This window comes from Micromys minutus, assembly GCF_963924665.1.
Source record: "Micromys minutus genome assembly, chromosome: 19".
Taxonomy (NCBI): domain Eukaryota; kingdom Metazoa; phylum Chordata; class Mammalia; order Rodentia; family Muridae; genus Micromys; species Micromys minutus.
The window spans coordinates 41,251,374-41,271,599 of NC_137954.1; the positions used below are offsets into that span (position 1 = coordinate 41,251,374).

Sequence of the window (20,226 nt, forward strand, 5' to 3'; positions counted from 1 at the left end):
ATGAGCCCACACTGAGGGGTTACAAGCTGCTATTGAAGGCAGCGGGCAGCAGGGCTTGCTCAGAGGCACAGTCTAGCCACGCGGCACCTATAGGATGGAGACACCATTTATCTCGTCCCTCCACAGCCCCACCACTGGCCTTTGCTGACCATCACCCCTTCCAGCCACCCACACAAAGCATTTATCTGCTTATTGTCTCTCCTGCCGAATTTTATATAAGAATGATTCCTGTTCAGCTTTTCACCATTCCCAATGATAGAAACAAGCCCATATGATAGAAACAAGACATAGGCCCATGTGCGACCAGCGCCTGATTACATGGCTACTTGAGATCCTGCTGTGACATACACATCCCCAGAGCAGGTTGCTGCCCTCTCAGGGTATCCCACAGCTGTCCATTTGGAGGTGCCTGTTCCCTGTCCCTCCCCCAGAGGACTGTCATCTTCCTTCCTGGATATCCCTGTAGGCAAAACAGGTGTGCTCCTTTTATACTCACATCTTTGGGTTCTGCAGATGCTGGACTCTTTCTAGTATCATTGCTACCACACTATGTGGTGATGCTGTTATTCACATCTCATGTCAACTTTTCTTAATGCTTTTCATCTTTTTCCTATTGTTCCCAGTTCTTCTGGATATATAGGATATCAGCAGTTTTGACTGCCGTGTGTTTGTTATGAATACATTTTTTTAGCTACTGTCTGCCATTCATTTTGATATTACAGCACTTTTCCTACTTGGAGGTTTTTATTTTGTATGATCTATCTTGGTTAAATGTATTGATCTATCTTTGCTGTTAATACATGGCAGACATCTCTCTCCTCTGATGTAACGTGTATTGCCCAGTGTTTTCTTCTAGGACTTCCATGGTTGTTGTTTTAAAACAACACTGGATTTGGGATTTGCTTTCATGTGTGGTGTGAAGTGGGACTTGATGCTCTCTTTCAGTTTCCTATGTGTCCCAAGGTCATTTCTTTACCCCAATCTGAAACACTCTCTCAGGGTGCACTTCTCAGGGGTGTTCATAGAGTCAAAGGGCAGGGAAACCAGCAAACCTAATATTGCTGCTTTTTCTCCTTGTTTTTGTTCTTACCACACAGACTTTGTGGGTTTGGCCGAGTGAGTGCTAGCCCACTAGGCATCTTTACCCCAGCCTCGAGAGGCTTCTACAGAGGCTGGGGACAGTGTCTGCTCCAGGTGTACTGTCCCTGACTCTTAACAGTGGAGTCATGTGCACTAGGCTGTAGAGATAAACAAAGCCATCATGGTCCTGCCTTGCTTGGCTGTTCATTTGGGGGACAAAGGGGCTCTAATGTGAGACAGGGAGTGCAGCCAGTCATAACCAGTCACAACCAATCACAGCCAGTCACAGCTAGCCCCATGTCTTGGCAGGTCAACACATTCCAAACGGTGCTCATCACTGATGGCCAGTTCTCCTTCACCATCTTCAACTATGAGTCTATCCTGTGGACTACAGGCACACACGCCAGCAGCGGGGGTGATGCTGACGGCTTGGGAGGCATTGCAGCCCAGGTAAGCCTGGATAGACTCGGTGCCCAGTGTTCAGGGGCCCCTGCCCCTCCTGCCAAAGTAATATGGGCAGGAGAGGTAGGCAGACCTTCACCATAGCAGATACCTGCTCCCTTCCAGACCTATGCAGAGATTGGTGTGTGGCAGCCACAGTTGACTCTGTGTCCCTTTGGCCTCTCCATGCCCAGAACCACAAAACAGACTCTGCTGCCTTTGCCCCTTCCTCTCACATAAAGGTCTCATTCCGAGTGTGCCTATCCCCTATACTGTACTTCCATTCCCAACTTTCTCCTGGGCCCTAAGTGAGGCCTACATGCTTAGTGGTAAGTGCTGGAAGTGAGAGGGGACCTCCAGTACCACACTTATCTGAGGGGCTGCTAAAGTCACAGACCCCAACATCTGCAGTGTCATCTGCTTACAAGGCCATCTCTCCACCATCCTTGACTTGGCCATCCAAAGAGAGGACTCGATGACTGTAAGGAGACCTGCCTTCCTCTCTGCCCCGCCCCCAGGCAGGTTTCAACGCAGGTGATGGGCACCGCTACTTCAACATCCCTGGGTCGCGCACAGCAGACATGGCTGAGGTGGAGACCACCACCAACGTGGGCGTGCCCGGGCGCTGGGCGTTTAGAATCGATGATGCCCAGGTGCGCGTGGGGGGCTGCGGCCATACAAGTAAGAGGCTCAGGGAGGGGAGGGTTAAGGAACCCTGTGGCAGTAGGGGTGGGGCAGAGGGGCCAGAACCTATCCCCTTCCTCACTAAACCCCCCACCCTCTCCCGTCCCACAGCCCAGCCTGTCCCATGCCTCAGGTGACCTGGGTCTTCTGGGGAGAGGAACGGGGCAGGGTTGCCACACCCCACGCCTGCCTCCAACTGTGGTGGGTGTGGGGGACATCCATAGGCCTGATGTCGGTGACAAGCCAGAGCATTTTATGGTTCTGCTGCTCTAGTAGTACAAGCAGGGAGATGATCCCAGTACCCCAGACTAGTTGTGTACCTACTCAGGAACCCTAGCTCTATTGCCATGACTCCTCTAGAAGTTTCCACACCCTGAAACACCCTGCCCACAATGCAGAGGGGTCCAGGTACTGACTGGCTGACCTGACAATTAGGAGATCCCCCTCATCACAAACCCTTCTAAACCTGGGTTGAAGACAGCCTGCTGCCGGGACTCACCCCACAAGCTTGTTGCTCATGTGAATGAAGTCACAGAACAGGGCGCCTTTCCCCAGCACTGAGTCACCTAAAGAGAAGTCAGCTGGGATAGCACACAGAGAAACTGAGAGTCAGGGAGACCATCTGGTGAAGAGGAGATGAGGGTGTGCAATACTGGGGAGGGAGAAGCTGGAACACACCCGGCACGCTGGGTACGAAGATCCGAGAAACTGTACACAGCAGGCAAGCCTGGGAAGCCAAAGCTGAACTCAATGCTATCCCAGCCCAGAGCAACAAGTGGAACATTTAAGAGGGCAGAATCCCAGGGCAGCCCCAGTCCCACTCCTGGCCAGCAGTCAGCTCTGACACGGAGACTCTAGACCATCTGAAGCGGTCCTGCAGGCACTGCACTGTGGTAGGGGCTGGGGTCCCTCATCAGAGGCCAGAGTACTAGGTACTAGTGAGAACTGGAGCACATGTGTGGGCAGAGTGCTAGGTTCTGGTGAGAACCGATGTGTGGGCCAGCCATGCTTCTCAAGCTGCAGCAGCTCAGGTGGGAAGGGACTCTCAGAAGAGGACCCCTTTGAGGCACCATCCCATTACGGAGCACCTTTTTCCAGGTCTTTGATGCAGAGATGCTTGGTGCCTGAGGTCCTTCTAGGAGCCAGGGACACAGCTAAACTGCACGCCAGGAGCAGTTGTGGAACATTATATAGACACGAGTTTGTTCAAGAAGGGAGGGTGGGTGCTGCTTGAGAAGCGGTCAGTGCCTTGTATCTGTAAGTGTAACTCCCAAGCAAGCACAGCTCCTCTTACAGCCATGATTTCAAGTAGGCCAGGTGAGCACAGCTGATACCAGCTGACTGAATGGTAAGCTCCCTGTCCAAAAGGCTCCCAGTCTGAATGGTGTGCTGGACCACTGGGCCTCTCTGGAGTCTCTCTGGAACCAACTGGAGTCCTTGAGACTTCCTGATCACCTGCCAATTTGTGAGTCACCTCTTATTTTAGGAGCCCAGCCTGGCCTCATAGAACTGGGCCTGGGAGTTGCTGAGATCTCTGGGGATCCCAGGGAGCCACGATAACCACTGGTTGTGGTGATTAAGTGCCAGCTTTGGAAACCAGGAGGGTGGCTGAGCAGCCCTGAGCTTCTAGAAGTGTCCATGGTAGAATTGGAAAGGAATAAGATAAAAGAAGGAGCTATGGGTTTAGGTGATTGTGAGGATGTCGGCCTCCACAGGAAGCCAGAGTCAGAATTTAGGACATTAACAATCAGCAAGAGATCCTGCCAAAAGTACCTGCCAGGCAAAGTGGGATCCAGCTCAAAGCCCCAGAACGTGAGCACAAAGGTGCACCGTCACCAGTATTGTGGTCGCTAAGCTGACCTTTTGACGGAGAGAAGGGAGATGCAGCCATTGCAGGTGGCTCTCTTGCCCACATCCTAGATGCAGTGGCATGAGGCTTGGGCTCCTTCCTGTGTCCACAGCCTCTGTGTGCCTGGTCCTGCGCCCGTGCCTCAATGGTGGCAAGTGCATTGATGACTGTGTCACGGGCAATCCCTCCTACACCTGCTCCTGTCTCGCTGGCTTCACAGGGCGGAGATGTCACCTGGGTGAGTCACTGATACCCAGGTGGGTGCAAGGTGCCCACTGATTGTCCTATGCCACATCATCCCCTACCCACTGGTCATAAACCAGGTTCAGGGGAGATACTGCAGGTCCGACAGTGGCTTTGAGGTCAAAGATCTCTGTCTGCATGATGTCCAAACAAATGGCAGCCAAATGCTATGGTCATGTGGCAGTGAGTGTCACTGCTGCTCTTAGCCGCTCTAAGTTAAGGCCTGTCTGGGACGGGAACCTAGTCTGTCCTCCACCCCTACCCAAAGCCCTGGCAATTCCTTCACAGTTTCCTCTACTGAGGCCCCAGCCTGCTCCATGTTTCAGATGTGAACGAGTGTGCTTCCCACCCGTGTCAGAATGGTGGGACCTGCACCCAGGGTGTCAACAGCTTCAGCTGCCAGTGCCCGGCCGGCTTCAAGGGACCCACCTGTGAATCAGGTAAGATGCACCCACCAGCCCTGCTTGCTGCAAGGGAGAAGACACATAGCTGGATAGGGGTGAGACTGAACGCTGCAGAAGGATTTGGCGGTGGTGTAGGTAGGCCAGTGAGTTGTCATGAGGGCATGCAGAAGCCAGATGTCAGAGGAATGACCTGTCTTATGGTATGGGCGGGACCAAACAAAATGGCATAAATATGTTTAGAAGAGAAAACGTATATACAGTTAAAAAAAACAAAAACAAAACCTGTGTAATATAGTGTAGTCTGGAATCTGAGCTGAGGTGTGTGGGCAGTGTCCACAGTTTTGGCTAACATATGAGCAGCACACGGTGTACACTGGGTTCAGAACCAAGGCAGCAGCAAAGCTGTAAGTAACATGATGCTCACAGCCAGAACACAACACACTCGTTATGCATTTCACTTTGAATTTTTAGTTAACAAGCATTCGGAATGTCTGTGTGAGGTGGTCAGATCCAAGACCATTATGAGCTGCCATGTGGGTGCTGGGAATTGAACCTCAGTCCTCTAGAAAAACAGTCAGTTCTCTTAACCACTGAGCCATCTCTTCAGCCCCTTGTAGAAGCCTCTTATTATCATCCAACTGCAGTTTCAGCAAGTACAGATGTGTGTGTGTTTGCACACTCGAGTGCACATTGAAATGGAACCCTCAGCTTCTTGTGACAATGAATCCTGACAGGATTGTTCTAGACTGAAGTTTCAGTATGGATGCTATTTGAACATATTCAATCTAAATCATAGCTTCTTAAATGGTGACTTGCAAATCCCATATGTTCGCCTAACTGTTTCAATTTTGTGAAAATTTGCAATTCTGAATTTTGAATACAAACAGAGAAGGAATAAGTTTATGAAAGAAATGAAAAGAAAGTACGATTTTAAGTGCACACAAAGGGGGATTTTTATCTGGTAAGATGGGCTTACCACAAACCCTCTGTCCAGTGTGGATAGGAGCACCCTGTTCCAGCCCAAACCAGAGCCTGGATGGTTGGAACGCATTCAGAGCAAAAGAGCTTTTCCTTGGGCAGATGCTAGCCTCTCCTTACCTTCACTGTGACAGCAAAACCAGGTGTGGGAGCTACTTTTGAGAGTCAGATGGTCTACTGCACTGTCCATCTGCCAAAGCCCAGGGAGCCCCTCAGGGTTGCTACCATGCTGGCCACAAGGGACAGGAGCAGAGCTGAGCAGCAGCCACTCCTACACGGAGACAGACTAGGAGCCCCAGATAACAGAAGTGCTCTTTAGAAGAATGGCAGAGGCTGGTTCCATTCTCCCTGACACCCTATTCACCACACATGCCCTTCCTCCATGCCAGAACCAACTCATACAGAGTTTTGGGTACCCCTGGGACTGGCCTAGCTGGCTCCCAGCTTGTCACCTTCCAGAGACAACCAGGATGCCCTCTCATTGAGCCTAGATCTGTGAGGCTCAGTGAAGGCCTTCAGAGACTTCTGTCCCTCAGCCTACTGTAGCCAGGACAACAATATCCTGTCTACTCTTCCTTGCTTGTAGCCCAGTCTCCATGTGACAACAAAGTGTGTCAAAATGGTGGCCAGTGCCAGGCAGAGAACAGCTCTGCAGTGTGCGTGTGTCAGGCTGGATACACTGGGGCCACCTGTGAGACAGGTGAGTGACCATCCTGCGGGTGGCAGGCAGTGTTGGGAGGGATCTCATATGGCTGGTTTTCAGGGTGGTCACAATCTGGCTTAAGCCAATCCTCCCTCTTTACTGTCCCTAGATGTGGATGAATGCAGCTCTGACCCATGCCTGAATGGGGGATCGTGTGTTGACCTGGTTGGAAACTACAGCTGTGTTTGTGTACAGCCCTTCGAGGGACCTCGGTGTGAGACAGGTAGCTGTGCCACCATCCTCCAGAGTAACTGTGACCTGTCCAGTGGCTGTCACTTTACCCCCACCCCTTCCTCCCCCCCTTCTTGACCTTCTTTTCATCTCCCAGTCCTTCCTGAGCCACCACCTGGGGAGAACAGGAAGCAGATGGCCATATGCTATATGAGGCTGGGCAGGACTTTTCCCTTCTGGACATTGGTCTCCAGCTATAACAATCAGGAAAAGGGAACAACATTCCCAAGTCCCCTTTCTCAACTCAAAGGATCCAAGGCTTGTTAGCACCTTCCGTTTCCTGATGCACAGAGAAAGAGCTGTGGGGAGCAGAGAGAAACCTGGCCTTTATCACATGGGACCCATTATGCTTTTTTCTACACTATCTTGTGTCTTAAATGTTGGCTGTGCCTTGGGAGATCAATGACAAAGCCAACCACAGACTGCGAAGCATGGTTTAAAGTTCTCCATTGTCTGCACCCTAAAGCCTACCCAACGTTGCCAACAACTGTGGGCATGGCTGAAAAACTGAGCAGGCAAATGGGTTTCACCGGTCACCCTCAAGAAAGACCCAGATGATGGACACTGTCAGATGCCACAGCAAGAGAACAGGACAGGTCCTGGTGAAGGCCTACCAGCAGAGAGTGGGTGTAGCACCATCACTTCTTGGCTGAATCAGGTCCACACTGGATATTTTAGTAACTGCCTTGCCTGTTTCACTAAATTTGTATCAGGAAACACATAAGTGGTCTCAAAAGAGTTTTGTAAGGAAATCATGTTTTATGCCAACTGACAATGCAAGGGGGAAATGAATAATAAAAACTGCAGGGCAGATCAAGTATGGTTGCAGGGTAACATAATGAGACTTCATCTTTAAAGAGGGGAGATAAAAATAACAGAATGGACAGTTCTGCCTACAAGTAGTATGAGCCCACTAAGCTTACAAGTATAAACAATGAATCCAATCTCGAGAAGTTGGCCAGAATTAGATATTTTGAAAAACAGATGTTCTAATCTGCTGCTTGTTAGCTGCCCTGAAAGCTCTCTTTTCACAAACCGCAGTTAGAAACCCAAACAAAATCTACAAAAATCTGTCTTCAGCCATTAGACCACATAGCACAGAGTTATCAACTTGAGAGCAGGAGTCAGAACAAACCCACCCTTGCGCCCCACATCCTGCTTGGGGTACCTCGATCCACTATATGGGTCCAGAGTGTTCGGAAATGTCCAGCTCAGTAACAGCTAGGATGGGGAGGTGGGAGACGGCATTGCAGTTACTGGCAGAGGGAAGGAGCGGGGCAGCAGGAGGCTCCTCTGCCTGGAGGCTCTGCCTTGGTGTGGAAGATCTGGGTCAGGGAATTTATTGGGCTGGAAAAGAAGCACTGGAAATCAGGAATCCCAGCAGCTCCTAGGGCTCAAACAGGAGGACTGTGGGGGGGGGCAAGGATCTGTGGGAATTTTTTTAAAGAATTAAAATACAACCTACAAACAGATGAAAAAATTATCATATGCAAATAATAATTAATACACTATTATAAATAGGCTGCATATTTCCAAGACTGTTAAGGAGAAAACACGAGGAGATGAAGATATTTTTTAAAATTCCTAACAGTGAAAACTGTAAATATTTAGAATATAGCGAGTGGTAGTAACAGCTGGTAAAACATTGAAGGGGGAAAAAAAAACCAGTGAGCTGGAAAAGAACTAGAAACAGCATGCAGCACAGAGAGTAAGACTGGAAGAAGTAATTGAGCCCCAGGGGCTGTAAACTAACAGTGAACATCTGGCACATGGCCCTGAAGTTTGAGAACGGCAGCAGTTGGGGAGAGCATTACACAAACAGAAGAAGCCACACAGCTCCCAAATTTCATGAAAACTGCACCCAATATCTTCAAGAAATGCATGAAGAAAGCCACAGAGTCACATACTAGGACCACTCCTCTAGACATCAGAGATAAAGAGTTAATCTTCAAAGCATCTAGTGGGGGCGGGTAAGGAGAGCTGAAGAGAAGCCTCAGGGGTAGGAGATAAATCTCCTGCTGCTTGTCCACAGGACCTGAGATCCATTCCCAGAACCCAAGTAATGGGGTTGTCAGCCAGCTGTGTCTATAGTCCTAGGGGATCTGGAACCCTCTTCTGGCCTCTGGCAGCTGTGAAATTTGGCATACACATACTCACAAATAAAAACAAACCATCTTTTAAAAGCCTAACTCTGCAGAAGAAAGGAACACTTCGTATCCAGAGAAGCAAGAGTAGCAATAGGTGCTCACTAGGAACCATGTAAGCCCAGAGTACAGAGAAGGCCAAGTCATCAGTGTAGTGGTACAGACCACACAGAATTTATAAAAAGTAACTTTTGGTCACCTGGTGGATGTAACTGCTGACTGAGAGGCTTGCTGCTGAAAAGCTCACCCTTTCTAGTACTTTCTGAACTCTGCCTGGCTGCCTCAACTCAGACTGATTCAATATGGCTTCTCTCAGCTTCTCTCTGAATTGCTCTGCTTGGCTGCCAAACTAACTCTAACAATCTGTTCTGGTCTTCTGGCTCCTTGTTGTTCTCTCATTTCACTGGCCTCTGCTGCACTGAAGTGCACATACTCCATTCCTGAGACACTGTTACAGAGTGGAACTCCAACAATGAACCTGTCAGTAGTTATCAGGGGCTCAGGAGACTGAAGTCATAGAATACAGATGTCCTCAGAGGTGACAGGACCGTCTATACTATGACTCTTGGTTGGGATTCCTCAAGTCTATGAATGTGTTAAACTGTTTATAAGTATAAACCAAGGAAAGTTGATTGGTTTATAATGGTTTACAAAAAAAATTGAAGTACATGGGAAGATTGATACCTGAGGGGGAAAATAACAGTATTAGGCTGGTCAGAGGAGGCTGAGTGGCTGTATTGACAACAGATGATGCACTCTGATTGAGAAACGCTGGTGGGAAGGGATGGAAGGGGAACACTTTACAATCAAGAAGACAAGCCTAAACTTGCTATCACCTGTTGACACCCACAAATGTATCAAAAACAAAACAAAAAGAAACACAAGCTGAAAGCTGATGGGTTGCAAGACAAACACACCGGTCCATCATTTCGGGGAGAGCTCGGTCATTCATAGGGCAGGTAGACAGAACTGGTTAAAGCTGGAAGATGTGCACCTGGCCCGATGGGCATCTAAGGAGCAGCCATGAAGTGTCATTAAGACTGGCCATGCTGTGGATCATAAGAACCAGTGACTCAAAACCACAGTAGTTAAATTGGTAGTCATCGGGAAATCGTAAATATCTAACCAACAGGAATGCTTGACCAGTGATGCATGGGAGTTCTTGTCCTTCCAATGCTAAATTTTTTTAGAAAGATTGATTTACTTATTTTATGTATATGAGTACACTGTCACTCTCTTCAGACACACCAGAAGAGGGCATCGGATCCCATTACAGCTGGTTGTGAGCCACCATGTGGTTGCTGGGAATTGAACTCAGGACCTCTGGAAGAGCAGTCAGTGCTCTTAACCCCCAATCCATCTCTCCAGACCCAGTGCTGATTTTTGTGTGCCCAAAAAGGAGCCTGGGCCAAGCCGGCTCCCAGAAGACTTGATTCTGACTTGAATTCCTGTTGACATTGAGAACAGCCGTGGGAACTCACACGTGGGCTGGCTTCTCCGTTTTCACCAGCCATGTCCGCTCTTGGTCCAGTATTCTCACCTCTCTCAACTGGTTACTAATCATCGTCTTCCTTACAGGAAGCTACCTGGTGCCTTCCTCCTGCCTTTCCAACCCCTGCCAGAATGGGGGCACCTGTGTGGATGCTGATCCGGGATACGTGTGCGAATGCCCTGAAGGTTTTATGGGCTTGGACTGCAGAGAGAGTATGTTGGGGCTGCTGGGGCTGTGGCCAGGTCTGGAGCAGGAGACTGGGAGCCTGCCTATGGCTGTAGAGTTAGGGAGGGGCCTCTCCTGGGTTGTACATGAAGAAAACTCCAGGAGGAGAGAGAAAGAGAGAGAGAGAGAGAGAGACAGAGACAGAGACAGAGACAGAGACAGAGACAGAGACAGAGAGACAGAGAGATTTTTAGTAGTTTTGTGGGAGGCTGGCCAGGATTGGCCAGGGTTAGGAAAAGGGTCACCCACGGATGCTTCCCCCCATCCCCACACAGGAATCATCAATGATTGTGACTGCCGGAATGGAGGCAGATGCTTGGGTGCCAACACTACCCTCTGCCAGTGTCCCCCAGGCTTCTTTGGGCTCCTCTGTGAATTTGGTAGGTTTCTTGTCTGGTCCCTGGACAAAATTAACAGGTCTGGGGGGAGGACACCTTCCTCAAGAAGACAGGATGAGTTGGCACTAAAGGAGCATTTCCTTCACAGAAGTCACAGCCACGCCCTGCAACATGAACACACAGTGTCCAGACGGAGGCTACTGCATGGAGTATGGAGGAAGCTACCTATGTGTCTGCCACACGGACCATAACATCAGCCACTGTGAGTGGCTAGGGACAGGCCACCAGGGATCCTGGACAGTGGTGTCTAGCGGGAAAAGGTGCAGGTGATGCCACAGAGCTAGGGTGAAGTCAAGAGCCTGCAGGTGTAGGAGCTCTGACAATAGCTTCCCTTGAGTTGGTGCAGGGGTCTCCTTTGCTCCCTGAGGGAAGACATTTTGACAAAGAAACAGCTTCAAAAGCTGTGTCCTCTCAGACCTTAATACACACACAGTTATGTGTGGTTGATGCATTTACTGCTCTACACTCTTAGTGTAAAGGTATTGATCAGATAAGTGATATATGGACGATCTTGCCATGGGTCAAAGTTACTTTGTTGGATCTGAAGGTAGAATGTTGCTAAAATCAAGAGTAGAAGAAACTCCAGGGGGTGAAACCTTGGGGCCGAGGTGAGCAATCCAGATGCACACAGAGAGTATTTTAAGTGGCCTTGGATTTAGCCACCAGGGATGTCAAGGTGACCCTGGCAGATCATGTGGTTCAGGACAGCCTTTCTCCTCTAACCCCAGCTCTGCCGTCTCCCTGCGACTCAGACCCTTGCTTTAATGGAGGTTCCTGTGACGCCCACGAGGACTCCTACACGTGCGAGTGCCCTCGTGGATTCCACGGCAGGCACTGCGAGAAAGGTGACTAGAGAAGGAGGGAAGTGGGGTGCAGGATGGGGCACGGTACATCTGTAGCGCAACTGGGGGCCGAGCGGGGGCGGGCAGGCGCCTCCGGTCTCTGCTCTCAGCACCACGGAGAGCTCCCAGCCCGCCCTTTGTGAGCCTTTGCTCTCATTGGATAATCATTCTTTCTGGAACCTCCCTTTTTGCTCCACACATCTAGGGCAGCTCGAGCCTTACTATTTTTGACAGTTATTTTTGTCACTTGTCCTCATCTGGAAGCCTCAGTAGGCTTAACTTTTCCCTCTGTATTTTTTCCAGTAGATTTTAGAATTATATTGAACTTACATCTTTTTTTTTCATTCTGATTTTGTTAGATGTAGTTTAACACAGAGAATGCAAACATTGTACAACATCTGAACACTTAGAATTCAAATATTCTTCCATAACATATTTCAGGGGTTGGCATCTCCAGCAGTGCCACCCAGGACTATCCCTTTCTTGCAGTAACACACAGTAACACACACCTCAAACCAGGCATCTTAGGAATGTCCTTGACTGAAAGCCTTTATAACCCAGCTCAGGACTCTGGGCATCCCACAGCCTGGCTGGTCAGCAGAACCAAGACTGCAATGGATTTATCTATAAGGAGCCTCCCCATATCACCTCTCCAGCGATGTACCACATGCCCCAGAGCAGGTTTCTGACAGAGGTGTCCAAGACCTGAAGCGACAGAGAGGGTTGCTAAAGAGAAAGTCTTCTGCATGGCTATCTCTGAAACCCATGCAGGGCCCTTCTGGAATCTGCTCTGAGGGACCCCGAGGAAGATCTGTGCATTTGCCACGGTGGCATAGGAATGGATGAGAAAGAAACATTGGGTCCTGTGAGCCTGCCCTGGAGATGGGTGTGGTCTCTAAGTAGGCTATCCCACAGAGCTGTGGACTCCGTGGCTGGAGGTCCAGAGCAGATTCTGGAAGGGCTCTGTGTGTGTCTACTGTGCTGTGGGGCTCAATTCTCCAGCAGGGAGAGAGCTGGCAGGCTGGTGCCTGCAGCCTGAGCTCCACGCACCCTTCCTTTAAGCCTGGCTGATTTAGCTTCTGCTGTGTTGGATCCACCCAGTACTAAAGAACTGAGAAGGTAGCATGGTGACCGGGACTCTGCACCACGAGGAGGCTGGCCCATGTTCACCCTATCTGTCTTTCCACACAGCCCGGCCACAACTGTGCAGTTCAGGGCCCTGCCGCAATGGGGGCACATGCAAGGAGACAGGCGCCGAGTACCACTGCACCTGCCCGTATCGATTCACTGGGAGACACTGTGAGATTGGTGCGGCCCCAGGGCAGGGGTGGGTGGTGATGAACATGCTCTAAGATAGGGCTGAGGCAGCCAGAATCCAGCTGCACAAGCCCTGACCACCATGTTCATGGGACTTGGAGAGGTCGATAACTATGACACTTGACTCTGATGGGTGTCTTCTGCTTCCAGGAAAGCCAGACTCCTGTGCCTCTGGCCCCTGTCATAATGGTGGCACTTGTTTCCACTACATTGGGAAATACAAGTGTGACTGCCCTCCAGGCTTCTCTGGGCGGCACTGTGAGATAGGTAAGCCGGAAGCTTCCAGGGGTACTTTCCTCAGCACACATGAAAACTGGGTCTGTGGGCGGGGCTGGGCTGGGAGGGGTCGGGTGAGCTGAGTGCAGAAATCAGAGGACCTCATGGTGAAAGGGCCTTCTGTGTTCTTGCAGCCCCCTCTCCCTGCTTCCGGAGCCCATGTATGAATGGAGGTATCTGTGAGGATCTAGGAACAGATTTCTCCTGCCACTGCCAGCCAGGGTATACAGGACACCGGTGTCAGGCAGGTGAGAGTTAGGTGGGTGGGCTGGGAGCATGGAATCTTTTCCTGATCCCCTAAGAGCTAGGCCGGGTAGAGATGGTAGATGGTATCTTAGATACTGCTCTACTGCTATGACAAAGCACTGTGACCAAGAGCTCATTGGGGGCTTACAGTTCAGGGTGTGAGTCTGTGGCCATCATGATGGGGACCATGACAGCAGGCAGGCATGGCGCTGGAGCCGTAGCTGAGAGCTCACATCCTGATCTACAGGCATGAGTCAGAGAGCGCTAGCTGGGAATGGGAAAGGCTTTTTAAATCTCAAAGCCCGCCTCCAGTGACACACCTCCAACAAAGCCACAGCTTCTAATCCTTTCCAAACAGCTCCACCAGCTGGGGACCAAGTATTCAAATACATGAGCCTGTAAGGACCATTCTCATTCAGACCATCACAGAGGGAAAGGGGAAATCAGTTTCTGAGGTGCCAGCCCCCAGAAGCCAAACACTGTCTCCTCGCCGGTCACGTGAAGAACAGCGACTGGACCAAGTGGGTATCCTTATGTTTGCTCAGGACATGCTGATTTTCTCTTGCAGAGGTGAACTGTGGTCACCCTGAGGAGGTGAAACATGCTACCATGCGCTTCAATGGAACTCACGTGGGCTCAGTGGCGCTGTACACATGTGACCCTGGCTTCAGCCTGAGTGCCCTCAGCCATGTGCGAATCTGTCAGCCACAAGGTGTCTGGAGCCAGCCTCCCCAGTGCATTGGTGATTCTATGGGCCCTCAGGGATGGGTTGGCAGGGCCAATGTCCTCTTCTCACAACCATATGCAGTTGAGCAAAGTCTGAGTACCAGACGCTCCCCATCTCTGGGAAAGGAGGCTGTGTGGTAATGGGGTGATGGCTATCAGCTTTGTTCTGGGCTATTCCTATTCAGGGCTTTTTTTGTCCTCAGAGCACCCAAGAGCAGGTCAAACAGCTGCAAACCTACACTGCAGAAAAAGCTGCTGAGGCCAAGGTCAGGGTCCTAAGAAAGCAGAAATCAGTTCAGGGCCCCACCCAAACCTGTGGAATCAAGTTATATTTAAACAAAATCCTAACTACCACATATGCACTGGAGAAGGACAGTTCCAGATGACATCATTTCCAGGGTTCTAGGCATGGCTCTGTCCTGGAGATGGGGTCACTCTGATAGAAGCACGGGCTGTGAAGCTCCTACCATGGCTGCACGTCATCAAGCACCAATGTATCAAGCTGTGTGTTCAGCTCTGTCATTGGGAACTGTGTGATCCTAACACAGTTCTCGTGAAACAAACGAAGGGACAGCACTTAGGAAAAGGACCATTTCCCAAAGGCCTGGAGCAGCTCATCCCACTGTGTGGCCCTACCAAGATAAAGTTCTGAAGAAAAGTACCCACCGCAGGCATCTGCCCTCTGCTCCTGCCTTCCCTAGCCCAGGGCTCCTGTGTGGTACACAGAAGAGCAGCTCTAAGTTCTGCTTCTCAGCGTGTTGCCAGGCACAGTGTCCTGAAGAGGAGGGCGTGGCAGCCAGGAAACTGGATCCTGGGAAGCACAGCCATCTCTGAAGCAGTGATGGGCATCCACGTAGCAGCTGCCATTGGAGACAGAGATACGGAAGATGGACAGACAGCACATGGGATTATTCATCAGCTGTATGTATTTTATACTGCATCATATATAGTGACGGAACTGAAAAGTCAATATGGCATTGACCATATACATCTAGATTAGTGAGTCATGTTGTAAAGGCAAGTATAAAGATGAGACTTTAAACCATAATAATTAAAATAACTCACACAATTTATAAGCGGATATAGATGAAAAATAAGTCATGGGTTGAAAGACAGTTGGGAGAGCTTCCCCAGAAAGAAGAGGACTACATTGTGCACACAAAAATATGTGTAGAGCCTGAGGGGACAGCAGCCCCAACCCTGAGACATCAGAATATCATGGGATAACAGAAGAACCTTGACCAGCAGGAAGAAACACCACAGTGATGGAGTCACATTGGCATCAGACTTCTCACCACAGACATCAGAGAGTGAGATTTCCTGAAAGCCATTATCCTGTCAGAGCTTAGGACCCAGAATTTCAGGCATGCTTTCCTATCTGAGAAAGGCTGGTGGCACCTTTATATCAGGGCAGAGACCCACCATGAGTCGGGTGTGATAGGGCAGAGGGAACCAGCCATACTCTTGAGTCAGAGAAGCCGAAATCTAAGTTCCCATGCACCCACCAATTCTTGCCCACAGGAACCTGCCACATGCATGTGAAACCAGGGACTGGTCTAGAAATTAGACATCTCATTCTCCCACAAGGCTGGATCCCGTGTCCAGCAGGAGAGAGGTCGTCTCCAGCCCCCAAGAACTTAAAACTAATCACCAATTCACTCTGCCCTCCAGCAACAGTACCTGGCTCAGAGACATCAGAAACAGGTGGCTCGGCCAGGTTGCAGGGCAGAGAACAGAGCTTGCTCATCCCAAGGGAAGAAGTGTTCCACTTTGGTCTTTGTGTTCGTTTACACTGTGCCTGAGCAACAAGAATTTACAACAGATCATCTAAAAATGAAATTATTGAAACAGTACTACAGATGTCCCAGATATTAGAAATCACAAGCAAGGATTTCTAAAATGCCGCTATCAAAATAATCAAAAAAAAAAAAAAAAAAAAAAAAAAAAGCTAAGAGAATGAGATAATAAAGAAATTTAAATGACAAAATAAGAGATTCTGAACTGAAAATGCAATGTTTATATGATTATTGGGATAGGCTGGATTAAATTAGATTTTCAACAGAATGAGAACAATAGGGAGAAAGTGGGCATTTTAATTCAGTGTAACAAAATTATACAAAAAATCAGAGAGAAATGTAATTTTAAATGAACTACAAGTTAAGAAAAGTTAATTTTAAATGGCAGAAACTATTTGGTGAGGATAGTATTTCCTCTATTTCAAACTAGATAGACATTACAAAATTTGAGGTTATAGGCTAATATTCCTGAGGACATAGATTAAAAACTTTAAGGAACTATTATTATTAAATCAAAACTAGTATTATGTAAAAAAAAAATAATGTTGTCACAAACAAGTGGGATTTATCTCAGGAGCATAGATCGGCACAATATCTGAAGATTAATCTGTATCCACAATATTAGGAAATGGGAAAAAACATGATTCTCATTTGCCATGGAAAAATCATGTAGCAGAACTAACTACTAAAAAATAACTCTTCATCAACTAAGATCTTCAGTCAGATTAAGAGAGTGTGTGAAAAATCTCCAGCTAACAAACCGTACTGATGAAGACTGCCCGCCACTGGGAGAGGTCACTTGGCCACTGCTTTCCCATCTTGCCCAGGATGTTCTGGACACCGCTAAGGTGAGGCCCTGCAACAGAAGACGTCGTCATCAGGAAGGGAGGGAGGAGAGCACATGTCAGCCGTGTGCACAGAAGACACTAAGTATATCCTGCAAGAGAAGCCGCTGCCACAACCCATGGGTGAATGAGATTTTAGGAGAGGAGGTGACCCATGCAACTCAGATCCCACACTCTCAGTGGGAACGCTGGAAAAGGCAGTGGAGCAACGCTGTGTACAATACCAGAACCGTAGCTTCTGTGTGTGTAAGAAGAATTCCATGTACAAACTAAACCCAAAAACTGCAAAGAACGAATTTGGGGAAATGCCACTGGCAGATGGATTCACATGGCTATGCATTTGGAAAAGAGGACATTTGTTTCCAGTCAGCACTCTTGGTGACTGATTCCTAGTGGACCAGGGACTTAAAGGTTATTTTTATGGGGAAAATATGGTTACGCATATTTTTTACTCGAATACAGAAAGATCCCTTGGGTCACACAAAAATATTATCAAAAAAATAAATGGACAAATTTGGGTATATGGAAATTAAGAGAGTGCGCACTGATATCAAGACTAAGACTACGTGGAGAACACCAGTGACTGACAATGACAAGAATAAGACCAATAGAGAAGTAGGCAAAGCAGATACACACACGCCTTATGGAAGAAGAGCTGTATGAGTCTAACGAACGTGAAAATGGGCATTTTACTTCACGGTAATCAGGAAAATGCAACTGTGCACACTCAGCAGCTACCTGCATCTTTCAGAAGGCTGGGAACATGGGCTCTGCCTTGTCGGCTGCTAGGGGGACTCTATGTGAGTTGCCAGAAGCACTTGGAAAGGATTTGGCAATGTGCAGCCTACGTCCGAGACACGCCATTTCCCAGTGAACTTAAGAAACCCACCCGTCTACACCAGGATGTGCAGAGAACCCCTACAGCAGCAGCTGCTGCAGTTACATGCTCACATAAGAACTCTGGAACGGACACACGTGCTCACCAAATGAGAAAGGATAACATATGATGTGGCAAGAGCACGCCTCCTACCTGTGAGGCGCTGACTGAGGACGAGTGTGTTATATGTCACTCTGTCTGCAAAGGTCAGGAGCAACACACAGCCATGTCTTCTTCAGGCAACTCATCAAACTTTAAAACTAATTTTAGGGCTGGGTATGGCACACATCTTTAATTTCAGCACTCCAGAGAGAGAGACAGATAGACAGACAGACAGAAGGGAGGGTGCAGGAGGATCTCTGAGTTCAACTCTATAAAAAGAGTTATGGGGCCAGCTATGGCTGCATAGTGAAATCTTGTCTCAAAAAAAGTCTTTTTAAAGAGAAAAATGATAAACATGGCAGTAGGTGTTGAACAAGGGAAGAGGCCTGAAAGCTAATGGGTAAATATTACTCTGGCTTCTGGTCCCAGCATGGCCAGTCTATTTAATTCTTTTTAAAAATCGTTGTTTAGACTTTTATGTTTATGAGTGGTTTTGCCTACATTTATTTGTGTGCACCATGTGGGTGCCTGAAGAGGCAAGAAGAGGGCATTAGAGCCTCTGAAACTGGTGCTCCAGAACCACCGTGTGAGAGCTGGGACTCCAACCTGCGTCCCCTGCAAGAGTAATAAATACCCTTAACGGCCAAGGTGCCTCTCCAACCCCAATGTTCATTTACTTCTTAAGTGTGAAATTAGACTTTTCTCAAAGTGAACATTCAGCTTCCAGGAGCAGCAGCATATGGTGAACCTACAGGCAGTCCTCCAAACGTGCTGGTCTCACACATGAGTGCTCTACACAGAGATAGATATATAATATACATTGTATACACAAACAGGATCCTTCAAAACCTCAGAGGCTGCAGGGGTGAAGTCCCCGAGAGGTTCGAGCCAGGCACGAGATCTCCAAGGATAACCTCGGTTTGGCTTCTTTATGTATCAAGGCATATTGTAAACTTGCCCAGAGCCTCGGAGGCACTTCATATTCACTTTCATCTAGATTAACAATGGCCGCCTTGTTTTGTTCTTGGGGTCTGTCTTTAGACATAGATGAGTGTCGGTCTCAGCCATGCCTGCACGGAGGCTCCTGCCAGGACCTCATTGCTGGTTACCAGTGCCTCTGCAGCCCGGGGTATGAAGGAGTCCACTGTGAGCTGGGTAAGAGGTCTGCTGAAGTCTTTGGGGTTCCCCAGCTATGGCTACCTCATCACCCCATCCTTCCCCTGGACAGAACTCTTATCTAAATAACTATCCCACTCACTACTTGCTCTCTCAGGGCCATTCCACTAACCAGGATAGATCTAAAAGCTCTCTGTCCCCTCTTGCCCTGGAGACTGAGAGCTCATCTGAAAATCATTGGCCTAGCATCAGACTCAGGCCTTGGGTGTGGTGGGGGAGTAGAGACACCTAGTGCTGCCAGTTACTGGAGGGGACAGAGGCCTGACCAATATATGGCAGGGTGAGACCTGCATCGCTTTGTGGGGCTCAAAGCCCTGGAACAGAAAAGCTTCTGGAAAAGCCTAGGCGCTGTTGCCAGCTGTGATGCTAGTGAGCACTGAGCACGCTCCGAAGCAGCGATGAGGGTGTTAGGTGCTGGAAACGGGAGCAAACCAACCGAGGAGGAGCAAGTGGATGTGATGGAGGAAAGGCTGTGGTCCCGAGGACAGCATCCAGGCACGGAAGCCTCGGGACCTTGCTGATCACTAGGGGAGCAAATAGAATCCTGGGGCGCATGCAGGTTCCGATGTGAGTGTGTGCCATCCCCTGTCTGCGCAGAGACAGACGAGTGCCAGGCACAGCCCTGCAGAAATGGAGGCTCCTGCAGGGACCTCCCCAGGGCTTTCATCTGCCAATGCCCTGAAGGTTTTGTCGGAATCCACTGTGAAACAGGTAGGGTTCTTTCAGGTGGGTCCCACAGAACCAGGGCTGCTGGGAGATCAGAGGGGAAGCCAGGAACCATCCTCTTGCTGGACAAGCCACCCAGAGAGAGAAACCCCCAGGGCTGTGGTGACCTGGAGGGAGGAAGGAAACTAGGCGGGGGGGTCCCTGAGAGCCCCTCCTACCCACAGGTGTGCCATACCCCTCTCCTGGCCATTGCTCCTTGCCTCCCCCTATCCCTTCTTCCCGCTGTCCTCTCCTCCCTCCCCCAGAGTCCCTCCCTGCAGCTCGGGCCAACCCTTTGGGTGTTCTCCAGAGGTGGATGCCTGTGCCTCCAGCCCCTGTCAGCACGGAGGCCGGTGTGAGGACGGTGGTGGGGCCTACCTGTGCGTGTGTCCAGAGGGCTTCTTCGGCTACAACTGTGAGACAGGTAGGGTGTCACTGAGGGCCTT

General features: G+C 49.3%; 1 protein-coding gene across 1 annotated transcript in view; it reads left to right on the forward strand.

The window, feature by feature from the left end:
- The window catches only part of SNED1 (sushi, nidogen and EGF like domains 1), a gene marked incomplete at its 5' end in the record, with an annotated part of 53,407 nt that overhangs the window by 17,942 nt on the left and 15,239 nt on the right, over positions 1 to 20,226 (forward strand). The window contains 17 exons of the mRNA XM_080932713.1: positions 1,390 to 1,530; positions 2,040 to 2,202; positions 4,167 to 4,292; positions 4,624 to 4,737; positions 6,266 to 6,379; positions 6,492 to 6,605; positions 10,336 to 10,461; positions 10,750 to 10,854; positions 10,961 to 11,074; positions 11,601 to 11,717; positions 12,906 to 13,022; positions 13,182 to 13,298; positions 13,442 to 13,555; positions 14,122 to 14,295; positions 18,941 to 19,054; positions 19,673 to 19,786; positions 20,091 to 20,204. Of these exons, the coding sequence (XP_080788839.1) occupies positions 1,390 to 1,530; positions 2,040 to 2,202; positions 4,167 to 4,292; positions 4,624 to 4,737; positions 6,266 to 6,379; positions 6,492 to 6,605; positions 10,336 to 10,461; positions 10,750 to 10,854; positions 10,961 to 11,074; positions 11,601 to 11,717; positions 12,906 to 13,022; positions 13,182 to 13,298; positions 13,442 to 13,555; positions 14,122 to 14,295; positions 18,941 to 19,054; positions 19,673 to 19,786; positions 20,091 to 20,204 (2,098 nt within the window). The remainder of the gene's footprint in view (positions 1 to 1,389; positions 1,531 to 2,039; positions 2,203 to 4,166; positions 4,293 to 4,623; positions 4,738 to 6,265; positions 6,380 to 6,491; positions 6,606 to 10,335; positions 10,462 to 10,749; positions 10,855 to 10,960; positions 11,075 to 11,600; positions 11,718 to 12,905; positions 13,023 to 13,181; positions 13,299 to 13,441; positions 13,556 to 14,121; positions 14,296 to 18,940; positions 19,055 to 19,672; positions 19,787 to 20,090; positions 20,205 to 20,226) is intronic.